Consider the following 17,036-nt stretch of genomic DNA (forward strand, 5'->3'; position numbering starts at 1 on the left):
CTCACATGGCCCCTCAAACTCAGTGAGGATATTTCTGCTGCCATCATACAGCATAATGGGTGCCAGGCAGGGGATCGTTATTGTAGATGAGAGTCCACATGGAGACCATGGCCTAAATTCAGGCATAGTTGGCGGGGGGGAGGGAGGGGTCTAAGCTAGTGAGCCCCCTGTGCGTATCTCCCTTAGGTGATAACAGGCCCAGATGGCTCATACAGGTTTCCAACGTAGAAAAGTCCTGCACGCCATGATTTTTGCCTTGGTAAGTTAAGACTAGTGTCTTGGGAACACCCCACCGGTAAGCAACTGCTTCCAAACGTTGAACCTGCAACAGAGCTGTCAGCGCCCTACTCCAAGCCTGCACTTTCCTTGTAATGTCAGGAAAAACGAGTAGTGTAGAGCCTTCAAACTGAACTGGGGACTTTATTCTAAAGTGTCCCTCTGCCTGTCAAATCTATATATAATTGCATGCTTTATGTGGTAAAAATCATCCACACTGAGATCTGTGAGTTTTGTGGGCAAAAAAGGCTATACATCTGTACATCCAGGCTAAACATTGCCAGCCCTCCTATCCTAGAATTAATGCCTGTGCTATTTACCCCTTCACTGCTTTTCAGTACAGGCACTAATCAGTGTCAGAATCTCTGAAAATAAATATACATTGCTAAACACAAATACACACACCAGTCAAGTTATAAGACTTGCTTTTCCCACAGAAATCTCACTTTAACAGTGCTCTCACTTCTGCAAGGGATTCTGGATAGGCGTATGCAAATGAGCTCAACAAAGAACCACACAGCCTCTTTACCTTTGGGAATGTGTGGGGGGGAGGGGGGGGGTGGGGGTTCTCCCTCTCCCTGGGGCTGCCAGTCAGGCAGTTGGGCGGCGCTGGCGAGGGAGCACTTTCCTCTGAGCTGTCTGACGTCATATTCCAGCTCCTAGCATCACTCTGCGGCGCGCGAGGAAGCTGAGCAGAGCGCTCAGAGGAAAGTGCTCCCTCGCCAGCTCCACCCGGGCAGCAGCCCTTCTGGCTTGTCAGTTAGCCGTGAGGCTAACAAGACATTTGCCCTGGGCATTTGGGGGCATTTTTTTTTGCCGCCCCCTGGAAAATGCCGCCCAAGGCAAATGCCTTGTTTTCCTCGCGGCTAATACGTCCCTGCCCGCATGACTCTAGTAGCAACATGTAACTAGGGATAGTCAAACAAAATGACTGAGGCACAGTTGTCATTTATGGAATATAAGAGCATTTTAAAGTGGTATTTAAAATGTTAAGAATGTTGTTGAAGTTCATGGCAATAGAGGCGTTAGTTTGCAACAGAGCCTCCAACAATTTCATTAATTTGAGATAAGTTTGAAACCCATGCTACTGTGTGTTATGTGCACAAGGATGATCTGGTAGATCTAGTACAGTGACAAATCCTGCTACATCGGCTATGGTGTTGGAACAGTGTTGGAACAATTTTATACTCTCACCACAGAAGTCTACCACACAATGTGCACGAGAGACAGAAGTTAGCAGTAGAAGCATATGGTGCATTCTTAAAGTAGTTAAGTGGAATGGTCCCAAGATTATTACATGCAATGAATGAGGATGAAATTGAAACGGCATGTGCAGCAATCTCTCTGGAAACTTTGGGCAATGTTGTCCAAGCAGCAGTTCTCCATAGTAATAAGGTTCTAGATGCTAATGGTAACTAGTCTGAGCACCTCTAGTAATTGTAGAGGTTAAAGGTAACATGTATTAATTTATTGATGTCTGAATGAATTTAGTATTACAATATATATACAAGTATTTATTTTGCTGAAGTGTGTATACATGTTTCTGGCTACCTCTGTGTAGTATTAATGCTTGCTTCTTTTAACAGATGTTGCCATTGGAGCCCCAATGGAAGATGACTATTCAGGAGCAGTTTACATCTATCATGGTGATGCAGATGGAATTGTGCCACAATATTCAATGGTTGGTGCCTTATTGTGTTTATAAAGACAAGTGTTTTTTTTTCTTCACTATTGTTTACATTAATATTTTTGTTATTATTATCATAATCATCATTCATAAGGTGAAAATTTTCCAATACAAAATATCACAGGAACAATAGTTCTATATTGGTAGCTTGTACTTGCACTTTGGAGACTTTCTGTTCTTTCATTTGCATCCTAGATACATGACGTGCATCCTCAACTCACCCCTTTAACATTGACTAACATCAGAGTTCTTGGGGCCCCTTATAAAGCTGTTGGCTAACCCTCATGTACCCATCAGGCTTTTGGCTAACTGGGTGTCATTGAAAATGTAGTCCTAAATCAACGTAGGAAATGTATTTCACAAACAAAGGCTACCTATGCCACTGCATTTTCAACAATTCTCAGCAGCCTAATAACATATTCCTCCGCTTTACTTGTGTGCATCTGTTTCTCTCCCACCTTGTGTGTGTTTGCCTTTCTCCCTCTTACCTCCCATTTGTGCGTCTATCTCCTTCTCCACACTACACTTTTCTGTCTCCCCCCACTTCCACTCCTATGCACACTCCACCTTAAAACAACCATCAATAATACCTACTGGAGAATGTTTGAGCAAGTGTTTGTTGGGGAATTGTTTAAATCAGTTTTCCTGTATATGGTTTAAAAGGCATACGGTCATAACTTCTCTTTTCATCTCACAGATAGATATTTTGTAAAGCTCTAGGCCAAGCAAAGAGGTTTAAATTCCTTAGGCTGGGAAATGTTGTGATAATGTTAAAACTATGGGATAGGGGATGGACAACGTTCTTCTCATTAATGAGCCGCAATAATAAAGGGTCCATAGAGGCTAGTCCTCTAATCCAAAACACATATATATATATATATTTCATATATATCTTTATTTGTAAATAGACTTTCCATGCTTGCATAATAATACATACTGTATTGTAAGCAGTAAGTTACAACAAAATTATGCTTTAACTTTACCTTCTTGTGCTCCATTTTGACATGCAATATATGGATTTTTTTTATTTTAATCTATTTTTTTTTTTTTTTGCAAGATGTTAGTTTGTTTTAAGGCGTCATGACATCACAGTGTAAATGAAAATGCATGTCTTACACACTGTTCAGTTGTACATTGTGCATATTAATACATATTATAGCCTAGAAGAATACATTGTTCCTTTAAAGAATCCCTCTGTGCTTCAAGAGGACATGCACAAATACAATGTTACATGTTTAGAATGAGCAAATGGCAATACAACTAATATTAATGCAGCTAATAAAGTTATTGCAACGCACATATTTTCAGGGACCTCTGGCTGCTTTCAGATTTGATATTTTCTGGAGGATTATACCACATATATCACAAGTATCTGCATGTAGTAGAGAACAAATACAAAAATATGCTTTTTTGTATATATATATATATATATATATATATATACATATATGATTACATACACAGTGGTGTATACAGTGTTTGTATTTTTTCTACTACTTCCCAGTTAGTTTAGAAAATGTAGCACAGCATCATCAGGCTGTTTGAATAAGGGATCTTTGCTCCCCGTGAGTCACATTCATTAGCAGCTGTATGAAACAGGGACATTCCTCTCACTAGAAAGTTTCTGGCCTCCATTTTCCCACACTATCTTTTGATAGTGAACCCACCCACATGCAGGAAATGCTGATAAATACATGTCCTTTCACATATCATACTCATTATGCTACTTTAATACACACATAGAACGGGTTTTATACTTTAAAAAAAAAATCATTTTAAAATTACCCTCATTACAAGACAAAGAATTTTTAAAAATAAAAGCAAAACCAAATGCATGGTCATGTTTAGAATCTAGTATATTGGAACACTTTGCACACCTTTTTTTACTGGAATAAAAACAGAACAAAACAAATCAAAACAAGTTTTATATTCTACCAAATACTCTATATTCTATGGCAGTGAAACCATGATTGACAAAGGAAAAAAGAAATAATGAAACAAACAAAAAAAACACGAATGTGAAGCAATGCCATCATCTCATCTGAAAAATAGCAATCAGTAATTTAATGTCTGCTTTTTGTTTTGTTTTAGACTTTATAAAATATTATAAATGTCAAGGGTTAGTTTATTGGATGCTGTGAAACTCTGCATTGCAAAGAAAATAAATTGTATTGGATAGAGAGCCTAACATATGTGGTTTTGAGAGTAGGTGGGATTTGAGAAAGGCAAGAGCCAATATATCAAGCAATTAGAGACAGCAGGCCTTGTTGGGAGAGATGCACAGACAAGGGGTGACTTAGTGGTTGAGAAATCGCTACTGCTATGCTTGCATGGTTAAGCTGCTGGGAAAATTGGTGTATGGGAATGAAAATCTGCACAATTGGTGATTAAGGCACAAATAAGGCAAATACTTCAAAGGGATGCTTTAAACCTCCCAGAATCCACTGACCAGATTCCACTGATTTCTCACTGTGTGTATGCTTAGAAAAAAATTGAACACTATTTAGCAATGTCTGGAGTTGCTTAAGAGCTCTCGAGAGTCAGATCATGCCATTTTGAATGGCCACACTCCAGGATATAGCTATGTCTATGTGAATCATTTGGAATATACATTTCTATGGATCAAATGGAAAGGGATATCCATCTTAATTAGCGTTCTTATTAGATAAGATAACTGTGGCGGATTGGTATCATTCCCTGGGGTTGCCTGAACCGATATTTAGTTTTACCGAACAGACCCGTATCCCCCTGTTCAGGAATTGAACAGAACTTGTAAGCTCGTTTGAGCAGGGTCATCTTCAACCTATCATTCCTGTAAGGTTTCTTGTAATTGTCCTTTTTATAGCTAAATCCCCCCTCTTATAATACTGTAAAGCGCTACGGAATCTGCTGGTGCTATATAAATGGCAATAATAATAATAATTTGTGTGGTCCCCCTATTTATTGACTCAGAACACTGACCACCCCTGACTGTTAACAGCAATGAAAGGATTAACTCGAGTGCTTTCCCTGGGCTTTCCATTCGTATAACCGAACGCAGGTGGGCCATTTTGACTCCAGAACACAGGCAGCGGTACTTGGTCATCGAACTCCTTTCGGCTACACACTCTTACCAACCCCGACGAAGATGGTACTGCTGCCCGTACACATTCCTGAACAGCTACACAAACCATGTTCGGTAGATAGGAACTACTGAATGGGGGAGCATTCGCTTCAAATGAGCCAGGGGGAGCGTTCGTCGGTGTTTGTGCAGGAAACCCCGAAAAGAGAGGAGCCATAGCCCTAGATTCTCTGGAACTCTTTTGGGGCAACACGCAGTGGCCGGCAGGTCAAAACTTCTCCTGAATGGCAATTTAGTTTCACCGAACCGATCTAAGCATTTTTAGCATATGTTGGGTGCTCACGGAATTTTCGGGAATATAAGACTTGTGGGGTTCCTATAATGTTTCCTTATATTTTCGGGGTGATTTGTAATATTGTATGTTATTTCCTGTAACTAAAATATAATTGAGTTATCCAGTTTAGAGCTCAATTATCTCTCAGACCCAGAGCCTCCTGGAAAAAAAAAAAACTCTTGTAAGGTTGCTGTGGAGACTCCATGCTAGGCGTCCATGCATAAAAAGCTGTGTGTGGCCGAATAAAAATCAGTTGACTCCCAGATCTGTGTGTCGCCCAGTTACTAGGGGAATGGGCTATCATCACTGAGCAGCACTTTCTTCCAGCTCCATAGGATTCCAGCGGAGATATTTGATCTTAGGATTGCAGCTCTGCTACAATAACAATAAGTGCCATTGTAGACTTCACTCCACCATGTGGCTCACAATGGACATGTGTACCCATGCTTTAATTAGCCACCTAAATAGTTATATCTCGTATTATGGTGAGAGCGGCATTTCTTTGCCAAGTTTCACCGTTTTTTTTGTTGACAGACAAGTGGTGGTCGTGGCTCATTCGGAGCATGGAGTTAGTCTGTTGTAAGGATAAGACCTAGTTGATTAGCAATATATAGAGTGTATTGGCAGTGCTTCTTAAATAGTTTGATCACAACAAAGCCCACTATAGTAGTTAATTAAGGTTATGTAAAAAGGCAAATTTCACCAACAAAATGTGACAATTCCTTGTTAGACATGAGTAAACCATTGACATGTTTCCTGTTTGCATACCTATTTTTTAACAAGGGATGTTTAACATATAAATAATATTGAAAGAAAACATTAAAGAAGGTTTCAACAAGTGTTCTCTATTCTGTATATTTAAATGTAACTACAAAGCCAAACCGTTCATAAATACAATGTATCTTTCAACATTTCAATATTTTTTCCATTCAGAGGCTTTCTGGACGAAGCATAGATCCGGTATTGAGGATGTTTGGACATTCAATTTCTGGAGGTGTTGATATGGATAAAAATGGGTATCATGGTAAGTGGAGACACAGTGAATATTTTGAAACTGATTTATTTAAAAAGAAACTGTGTTAAAATACCACACATTAATATTTGATATAATAGGGTGAACATTAATTGGAAGGCAACTGCAAGTTCAATAATCAATAAATAATAATATTCAATTAATCAATAATTCAGAATGTTTTGATATCTTTAAAGAAGATGCAAGTGAAACAATTGAGCACTTTTACAAGTAAAAAGTTGTTTAAAAATAATTCTTGGATAATATGAACACCCTATGGCTCTTTTTGTATTTTGGATGGTTCAGTTGTTTTTTTAAATTGTTTAAACATTTAAATACATCTGCTGGTTCACTGTGCATATCCCATCCCACAATTTAAATCACATTCCATAATACCATAATATCCACCACACTGCCATAATATCATCTGATAATGGCTGGTTAGAGGAGTGGTAAGGTCACTGCTGTAGAACTGGAAAACCTCAACAGTAATTGACATTTTACTTAACATGGCATCGGTTCAAAAATATCTGCTATTATAAACATAACATACATCTCTATAACTTTGTCTCTGTCTTGTGTATGAACATATTTCAAAATTATACAGATGATATGGTAATGTTTAGGCATCATATTATTGATCTCATAGGTTTCTATCCTATATGTGGACATTAACGTGATTGTGATGTTCCATCTATACCATTAGCAAAAAATGACATGCTCTTATTACTAAGTATATTTCATTCTAACTTATGTTCTCTGACACTCTTAACCCTATTTTGCAAGGAAGTATATGAAGTTATTATCTAAAGTACAAAAAACATAATTGCAAGCTGGCACTCTCCTGAAAGAAAGGTGCCAGTATCAAAGTTGCCCACAAACCTCAAATAAATATTCACATATACAAAAATGATACCACACTCGAAAAAATGATCTAAAAAGTTGTATGCAGAAAGTGCTTAATGTCTTGTATTATGAGACAGTGTCAATAAATATGATTTATTCAAATATATGTGCCAATGCTGATATATAACCTCCACCTTCATAAAGTGAAATACATGTGCAGAAATTATAATCAAGAAACAAAAAAAAAATATTATCACAAAATTTGAATACACAGGCAGGTCCCTTCTGATCAGGTTCTTGGTATTACTGTGGTAGTCTATACCAATGTGAGTACAATGTCATATGGCATCTTTCATAATCCATAACAGTAAGAGTGATGTCCTCGTGGTTTTTAAATTGGTACCTCATTTCTTCCATCAATAGAAAAAAATATGTAGTGGATAAACATGAAGAAAAAAAAAGAGAAAAGAAAAGGAAAAAAAAATACAGAGGATAAAGTCCCAATATCCATTTAAAAAAATTCCATCAGTAACTTCATGGATAGATCTCACGACAGTATGTGCTGGTCTCAGGTGTTTGCTAGGTTTGTTCGTCCACACAGTTGATCCTGATGTTTTGAGGGCTTGTCATGCAGTTCTCTGCCAGGTACCTGCATTCCAGGATCAATTTCCCCTATTATCCAAAGTAGACTAGATAAACAACATTTTTTTGCATTACTACACATTGCTACATACCTATTGAAGACCACAAAGTGGTAAAGGGTCATGGCTCATATAACTGTACAATTTAATCTGAGAATATTTGTCTGTATAATACAGAACCTAGTTTGATGTTTCTGGCAGTCTGGCATGAAATAAAAGCAAGTCAATTGAGATTATTAACACCACATGTACATTCATTTGTAAACCAATCAAGCAATTGTCAATTCATAAACAATTTTTAATCAGTGCTAAATGTGCACTATGCAAATATTATCATGTTTCTTAAATATCACTATATATCCATTATTTAAGCATGCACTTTTTCTGAACAGGTAATGTGCCTGGGAAACTCCTATCACCATTTTCTTGGTGATCTGTAAACACTTCTACACCTGTAGCTAGCCAGATAGACATTGACAGCCAGCTAAAAACTGCAAGGGCAGAATAAACTGAGGTTTTTTTTTTTTTTTGAAATTCCAGAACACACACAGTGTTTGGCAGAATTTAAATCTTAGCCTTCATATTCTTTGACTGGGTATGTGGTGTCACGTTCCCCCTTCTTTCCCTTTCTCAAGTCTTTATTCTAAATCACCTACTAATGTTATGTTGCCTGTTTCCCCTCTTTTACCATGACACCTTACCCGCTGCCCCTTTTCCATGTCACCTCACTCCCATCCCCTCTCTATGCCATCTTAACCCCTCCTATGCCCTCATTTCACATTACCTTAATGGCCTCATGGTGAAGCTGTTTGTCACTGGCTCTAGTCCTTCTCTACAAAGTACCGTATAGTTCACAGAGGTTTGGAAGCAATCAAAGCTGATACATTTTCTTGTCTCGCATAGTTAGACTTCAGTGCATAATACATGTGCAGTGGTGCAAATCACTGTTGCCAATACTAATATTCTACCAGTTTAAATAGTTACTTGCAAAACTAAGATTGTGTGTTCTTATTGAAGAGACATACTAGAAGTAAATACAGATAATATATAGATTCACTATATGTTCATAGAATTTCAGGCATACACATTTGATTAGAAATGCAAATTTTGCCCTAAAAAATATATCTGAAGAGTGAAATATTTTCTAAATTGTTTTCATAATGTACATTATTTTGATAGCAGTTTCACAATTTAAACTATATTAAATAGTAACAGATGTTATAAAATGATTTATTATCTAAAAGCATATTTTAAGTCAGAATAGTATTGTACATTTTTCTCAAGATTAAAATGTATTTGTTTTTTCTATTAAGAATTGAAAAGTGTGATTTTAACTGTATTTGTAAGACACAAGTGAAGGATGCAGTTTGCATATAAATGCTTTGAAACTTATGAACAGTGCTTTTCAAGTTTCTCAAAATAGCACATGTAAAAGAAGAGCATTTTCAAAAACCACGATAAAGTTCACACAAGTATATTCATGGTAATATCCCAGACCAATTTGTAATTTTTTTTTTTTCTTCAAATTTTATTTTCATAAAGTCATGGTACAGATATCACTATTTTGCATACATAGAATATTGAGAAGTAACAATTATCTGTATGCGTCAAATACATAGAAAACAAGAATTTGTTGATGACAATTGTCTGTATGATTTGTGAATCAAGATGTGTTTAAGTAAATACAAAAACAAAGAATAAAGATAACCCTGGTAGAATGGTATGGAGTGTATGTTGGAAGTTTTCCCCTTCGGTAAGCTTGCCCATGCTAGTGCGTCTTGCCCAAGGGTGCGTGTGGGATCCCCCCTCATGGGGAATGCTGAAGGTACGTGCACCACCAGGACCAGATACATGTGTAAGAGTGGTATCTGTCTGAGAGGGAGTAGCAAATTTCCTCCATATTCCTAGTGGATTCCACTCTTTGGATCCAATTTCTTATGGGCGGCGGGTTTGATTTTTTTTCCAGTATATAGGGATCAATTGGTTTGCCATTATTTTCAAATGTAGGAGTAGTTGAGTTTTTTCTTTGGGAAAGTTTGGTGGTGGGAGAAGGAAGATGAAAGAATCTGGGGTTGGGGTCAGTTTTTCCCCCAGTATCGTCTGTATGAGGCTAGAAATGCGCCTCCAGTAGGTTTGTATTTCTGGGCAGGACCACCAGATGTGTGATGCTGTGCCTGAGGGGTGATGGCATCTCCAACATTGATCAGAGGATTGGGGGAATATGGCTCTTAGTCTGGCTGGTGTATAATACCATCTAACTATTCTTTTATAGTTACTCTCTTGGGTCTCTGTGTTTCTAGATGTTTTGTGAATATTTCTAAAGATTTTGCGCCATTTATCAGGTGGTATGGTGATATTGAGCTCCGATTCCCATGCAGAAGTGAAGGCCTGAGGGTGTTTGGGCTGTATGGAAAGAAGGAGAGTGTACATGACCGAGATAAGCTTCTTTTTTAATATGTTCCCCTTGCAATACTTTTCAAAGGGTGTTAGTTCTCGGAGTGCCCTCTGAGCCAAGTGTCCTTTCTTTAAAAAGTGTACCATTTGAATGTATGAAAATATTTGTATTGCTGTGATATCAGTCTCCGGTAACAATTTGTGTAAAGGTTTGATTTCATTCCCTTCAATTACTGCCTTGTTGTGAGTGATTTGATACAGAGGTGAGAAATAGTCCTGATGTGAGCGTATGTGCGCCCTTAGTCTGATCATGGGGGTGATGGTAGGATATGTGCCATGGTGTAGTAGGAAAGATCCTACCTTGTGCCACGGGATTGTGTAGATCGGGCTTCTGAAATAGGCGACTTCCAGTTTCACCCATTGCTTATCTCTGTGTGGGTTGCACCATTGGTATACTCTAGTGAGCAGAGTTGCTTTGTGGTATAATTCCACATACGGGAGGCCCAGCCCCCCTCATCTTTTGGTCATTTAAGAAGTGAAAAGGATAATCGGGGTTTCTTATTGGCCCATATGTAGGTGGTGAATAACTTGTGGAGGGTATTGAAAAAGTGTTTGGGCAAGTAGATGGGTAGGACTTGCAGTAAATAAATGATTCGGGGTAGCACATTCATTTTTAGAATGCTTATTCGTCAAAACCATCCGAAATGGGGCATGTTCCAAGACTTAAGGTCCGTAGTTATTGTTTGGATCAGTTTGGGGGACTTGAGATCGTATATCTGAGAGATGTCATTTGGTATATGTACCCCTAGGTATTTAAGTGACCCCTTTGCCCAAGTAAATGGATAATCCTGTCGTAATAATAATCCAGACCATTTTTTTGTACCATCAGAGAGGTTATGAAATAGTGTATGCAAATCAAAAACTTACTTGTTTAACACCACTAAAGTTACTTTGACAGCAACTCAGCTAATAACATAGTGTTCATTCGTACGATTCAGTTTTGTATACATTATACTGGGAACTATAATTAACACAAAAATAAAGAAAGTGCAGACATAAGAGCTCATAGATTGTATATATATTGCAGAACATTCCCACCTGTCACAAGCCTTAAGCAGCTTTGCAAATTTGCAGTCACGTGATCAAACAAACTGTAATGGACATTTAGACACAGAATTCAAGCATGCAGAATTGAAGATATATTATTTGTAGTCGGGGCAATCTGGCCGTAATGAAAAGGTAACATAACATATTATAACCAATAAACATATACAAATGGACATCAGTCGGTTGTGGTGTGCCGGAACCGACAAAGCGGTAGGCCTGTAATAAAAGTGGGCCCACCTTAGAGGGTGATATGATTAGAGGGAGTGGTGGGAGGGGTGACTCGCCAGACAATACACGATAAGTTGGGAGTGGATTGTCAGCCCTTTTAAGGGGAAATCAAGCCCCTCCCACAACTACAGGCCAAGGCCTTAAATATATAATATAATTATACCTATAAGTAAAATATTTAATACATATGTACATAGTAAACATGTTGAAAATATGTACAGCTTTACCCAAATCTTCAAGTATCTAAAAGCCAACCTGTTTGTAGGTTTTATTTTTATTTTTTTATTATTAATTTTTTTAAAACAATATTTTTAGGTATGTATAAAGTGTCGCCAACTGGTTAATTAAAAAAAAAAAACAACACATTTGTACAATTGGAGAACAAAGAGTAATATTAATAGAAAAAATGGCACATTGTAATTAAAAGGATTTTTGATCATCTATAAAAGAAAAAAAAAATGTGCAAGCTGCTTACAAGTCACAGAAAAGCTACCTGCCTACATTAGTGTAAGACTTTGAGAAGAAGTGCACTCTGCACATCTTCACCATACATTGCAAGTGACAGATTTAAGAACCAAAAAACGCCCTAAAAAAATAACCACAAACAGAAAATGACTGAAAAGGCACAGCAATTAATATGTTGGCACAAATAAGGGAATAAATACCAAGATGAAAAGAACAATTTTTATAATGATTCTCACAAATTCCAGCTAGAACCAATATAATCATGTTTATTACTTTTTAAGTACCACAAAATTCAATTAGGCACGTGTTCCAGACATAAGCCACGGTCCACGGATACATTATATTTGGGTCAAAGGATTTCTTTGGCCCATGTGGAAGTGGCTAAACTAGTCCTGTCATTGTCCCCTCCTTACTATTCACATGCTCTATAGTGCCATTTTATGCCCTGTCTTTTCCATTCATGACAATTCCCAAAAGAATACCTTCCCGTTAATGTCTGAACACCCATTCCCATGTCTTTAAAAAAAAAAAAAAAAAAAAATCTAAATATGAGTGAAGTACATGCAGGTTATGATTAACAATGGGTGACCCAACAGCCAGGCTAGAATGGAACTGGAGTGGTAGAAACTGGCTGCTGGTGAGTGTGAGAAAAAAGAGGCATTATAGAAAGAAGCATTGCCAGGAAAAAGATGACTTGAATTAAGGTTTGAAACTCTAATGTAAGTACAGATCATTCTCTTCCTCCAGGGAAGGGTATTCTCAGTGGGCTACATATTCTGCGAATATCAGAGTGTAGGGGAGAACCTGTGCTGCCCACTGACAGCAGAAATTGCTACTTTTCATTTACTGTTACAGTAGCTGATGCTTGTCTGAATGCTTTTGCCAAGAAGACATTACAGGAAGAAAAGAGGAAGGAAACAGGAAGAAGAAGTTGGTTTAAAATTGGAGGATGCCATTGGCTAGTGGTTTACTGGCTGGCCCTACAGCTGTAAGAACTTAAGAACTGACCTGGATAACCTAATTTAACTTTAAAAGAACACTGTCCTTACTAAAACAATTGAATCTAAATGAAGATGTTATAGTGCCTACTGCCCCTCCCTCCCCCCCTTCCTCCTTTAGCGGCCCCAAAATACATTATTTTATTAATTACAAGGCATGGAAGCATGGTTTGATTTCACGTGTCCAGCCAATTGGGTATGACATCAGACAAGAGAAGAAAATATATAGATATTTTTTTAAATATCGGGGCGGGGGGGTCGCAGAAACTACATAGGGGCATTAAGACTGTGTGTTAGGAATGCATGTATGTATTCCTAATGCTACAGTGTTGCTTTAAATCAGCTTAATTGAACACCAAAAGCACTTTAGCTTGCTGACATTCTTTATGTATGAAGTGTATCCTTTTTTTTAATTTTGCAAAAAAATAACGACTTCACTAGAAATGAGCACTTTTATAAATGAACCTTGTTACATCCCCCTGGCTGTCAATCAGTCCTGCTGCATCCTATTTGTTTAGTCCAGTGAAGTTAAACTCAAGAGCCAGGCAATTGACCAGAGCAAATTAGCTGCTTCTCATTGAGCTGCTTTGTGAAGTCCGTGACTGGACAGACACAGAATGTGTGGGCTGGGGAAGAAGGGGAGGGCTTACAAAGCCTACAGACAAAAGACACGAGGCATTTAGATATGTCAATAAAAACAAATAGCAAAATGCAACTTTAAATGCATTCATGTTTTCATTGAGTCACTGTTGTTGCTCTCAAATGCAATTGTGGTCATTATTGTTAAAATGCTGTGTGATTTGCTCCCTATGCACCAGTGGTGGCATTCCTTTGACGTGTGTTTATATTTTCCTACCTTTAACTCTTACGGTTATTAAGGAACCCTGGGCTTCAGTAAAGACCAGAAATTCTCAACAAGTGAACTGACTCCCTATTCTAAACAATTGTGCTTAGAGCAGCCTAAAAATAAAAGCAATCCATTTTTGCTCAATATATCATATTCCACGGAAGCCCATGCTGTTTAAATGGTATGAGAGTTATGACGGTATAGCCATAAATGACTATGATAATTCCATATTTGAATGACTAAGTGTCAAATACCATAAATTAACACACAGAAAAAGTATCTGTGTCATATTACTGTTTAATGTTGGGTTCCATTAGTATGATCTGGCGTAAAGCAGTTAAAACAGATATTACACAAATGTCACAGAGGTATCTACACCAACTATTAGGAGAGTCTGGAAACTTTCCATTAGTCCTGGTTATTTATACTTTATGCCACACAGGAATGTTCTGCAGAGATGTTGACATGGGTTAAGAACAATTGATTACTTAGTTGGTTTACAGGGGTGTGGCCAAGTTTATGTTTAAATTCTTTGCTGTGTCCCTACAAAGAACACAACACAGACATAAAAGGCATAATGCAACTTAAGATTTTTGTTTTAAACCAAAATCATGACCTATTATTTTAACCATTGTATGTGATTTAAATTGTAAAAGAAATCTCTTCATTTAAATTTCATAGACCTGACCGTAATTATTCATACCCATTCCTCCCATCCAACACCAAATAAGATTACTTCAACCTATTGTGCTGTCTAGGTTAAAAACAAAACCTTTAGTCAACTACCTGATGGACATCAGCACTGGGTCGGACTCCTCCGACTGGGGGGCCTAATGTGCATGCGTTGCCAGGGCCACAAGTGCAATAGGCCTTCTCCATAGAGAAGCATTAATTCAATGGTTTCCTATGGGGATTTCACTGTCACTAGATGTCCTCATGCAGAGAGTGAGGACGTCCAGCATTTCAATTGTGCTCCTCTCAGAATGCTGCACATTAATAGGCAGTGGGTGGTGGGATATGACATTGCCCTCTCTGCTATCGGTCACAATATAGTGGGGTTACGTTTAGGTTTCTGGGAGCTAGGCAGCATATTAACTAGCAGTGAAGCTCTGTGAATATTATTGGGGTGACGTAAGGGGTTGGTTGGAGAGAGCAGATTTAGAACTCTGTTGAGAACTCATTTCATCATATATTATATATTACTGCTCACTCTAAGTGAGTATGCTTCACTGCTGATGAGGGGGAGGCACAGGGGCAGTGATGAGAACATTTATTCAAGAGCAGCGTATCAGATTGCTACCTTATGTAAAAATAAATAAATAAATAATTAATCACTTGTTTGTGGGAGACTTTTTCTGTCCCCACTTGGTACTTCCTGGGTCCCCTGAAGCCTTTGGGATCTCTTTCCAGAAGGTCCCACATGCATATTTATAACAGTGAAGTCACTATTATCCCTATTTTTGTCACGTTTGGTCTTATTATATGTTATATTCTTTAATTTCATTCTGATGTTGCTGAATCGTTATTACTTACAGATCACAGATTGTTCTTGGTTCCTGATAATATTAAGACCTTGAATAAACTTCTTACAGATGCTCCTTTGACATCTGGATTTTTTTTGGGGGAAGAACACTGAATCCCTTCTACTGACCTAAATATGTCATGTTTATCCTCAAACTCCAGTAAGCTACCATTTGTGAGTAATAAGAAAGACTACATAGGACTGTGCAAATTTGATTTTAAAAAAATCATCCAGTTAATGTTTTTTTTCATTATTCCATGGGGATTGAGTATTAAAATACATATGTTACGAAACTGGTGAGAAAATTTGAACCATATTTCCTATAAGATAAAGTGCTTTTAAATAGCTGGAAGTCAAACGTTTCCTTACATAAACTTTTATAAAATGATTTAAAAAAAAAATTATATTATTATTCAGGCTAGAAGGACACACTGCTAGTGTTGGATTTTAGTAGGTTATTGGGCTAAAACAAGAGGTAAAATCACAAGTTGTATAGACTGATTTAAATTAAAGGCATTATATAATCACTAGTAGTAATTTTAGTAAACAGAGAGGGAGAGTAGCCCCAACAAGGGGGAGACTCAATGCTGATATATATACATAAAAAGAACAGAAAAATACTTAACAGCTAAATAGCTTCCTTAAGGATAATTCTTATGTATTGGAGGTCTAATACCCCACAGCTCAAATACCGCCACATGTATCAAAAGACTAATACCGGTAACTTTATTCTACTCATATACAATAAGGTACAATGTGGACTAAAAATATATATAAAAAAGCCGCTCCACACTCTATCTCCGTCAAAGTGGTCTAAAATTTCAAATAGCACGTCCAGCTTGTTCAAGACTCTATGGAGTGAGTCAGTAGGACTGGGGAGACACATGGCATCCACCATGATAGGTGTCACGCTGAGTTGTAGACTTATTTGTGTGGCTTTGACCTGCGCTCCTTCTGAGTTAGGTTTGCCTCCCAGGGATGGACCGCAATCACCCGCGACAGTCCAGGGGGGGAGTAACAGGGCTCTTGCTCTTTGTGAGTCATCGCTATGCAGCGTCGGACTGGGAGATCGCCCGCCTCTTCCACCCAAAACATACAGTGCCTCATGCTGCAAGGAGTGCGGCCAGCAGGCTCCAGTTGGGTCACAGACCACAGTGCCGGTTCCAAGCCCAATTGTGGGTCAGGTGAGTCAATTCTCATCTAAATTAAGCTGTATGGGGCTAAAAGTGCCATGAATTGACGCGATTTCTGAGGAGCTCTGATAGAGCATGTCTCTCCTCCATGCTAATCAGGTCCCGCCCCCATCTACAACTTTTAACAGTCATGTTCATGTCCTCAACAAATGGAATTGATTTGCTAAAACCGATAAAAGCAGTGATTTGCGACTGACCCCGTCACTCCAGGGGGCCCTGCCGCCCTGCGGACCCCTGCGACCAGGGGCCAGCCGCCATGTGTTGCGGTTGCAAACCCTGGCCCGCACGTACAAGGGGCCCATTGGGTGGCCCATGCTGTTAGGGCCACCCGATAGAGATGAATTTCCAGGGGGCCCTGGTCAGTGCTGCTGCGCTTTAACAGCGCGACCAGGCCCCCTGTGATGACATCACAGCTGGGAGGAAGT

At 38.4% G+C, this 17,036-nt stretch overlaps 1 protein-coding gene across 1 annotated transcript in view; it reads left to right on the forward strand.

Moving 5' to 3' along the window:
- The window catches only part of ITGA9 (integrin subunit alpha 9), a 496,852-nt gene that overhangs the window by 201,258 nt on the left and 278,558 nt on the right, over positions 1-17,036 (forward strand). The window contains exons 11-12 of the mRNA XM_063452059.1: positions 1,863-1,957; positions 6,292-6,382. Of these exons, the coding sequence (XP_063308129.1) occupies positions 1,863-1,957; positions 6,292-6,382 (186 nt within the window). The remainder of the gene's footprint in view (positions 1-1,862; positions 1,958-6,291; positions 6,383-17,036) is intronic.

This window comes from Pelobates fuscus, chromosome 4, assembly GCF_036172605.1.
Source record: "Pelobates fuscus isolate aPelFus1 chromosome 4, aPelFus1.pri, whole genome shotgun sequence".
NCBI classification, from domain to species: Eukaryota; Metazoa; Chordata; class Amphibia; order Anura; family Pelobatidae; genus Pelobates; species Pelobates fuscus.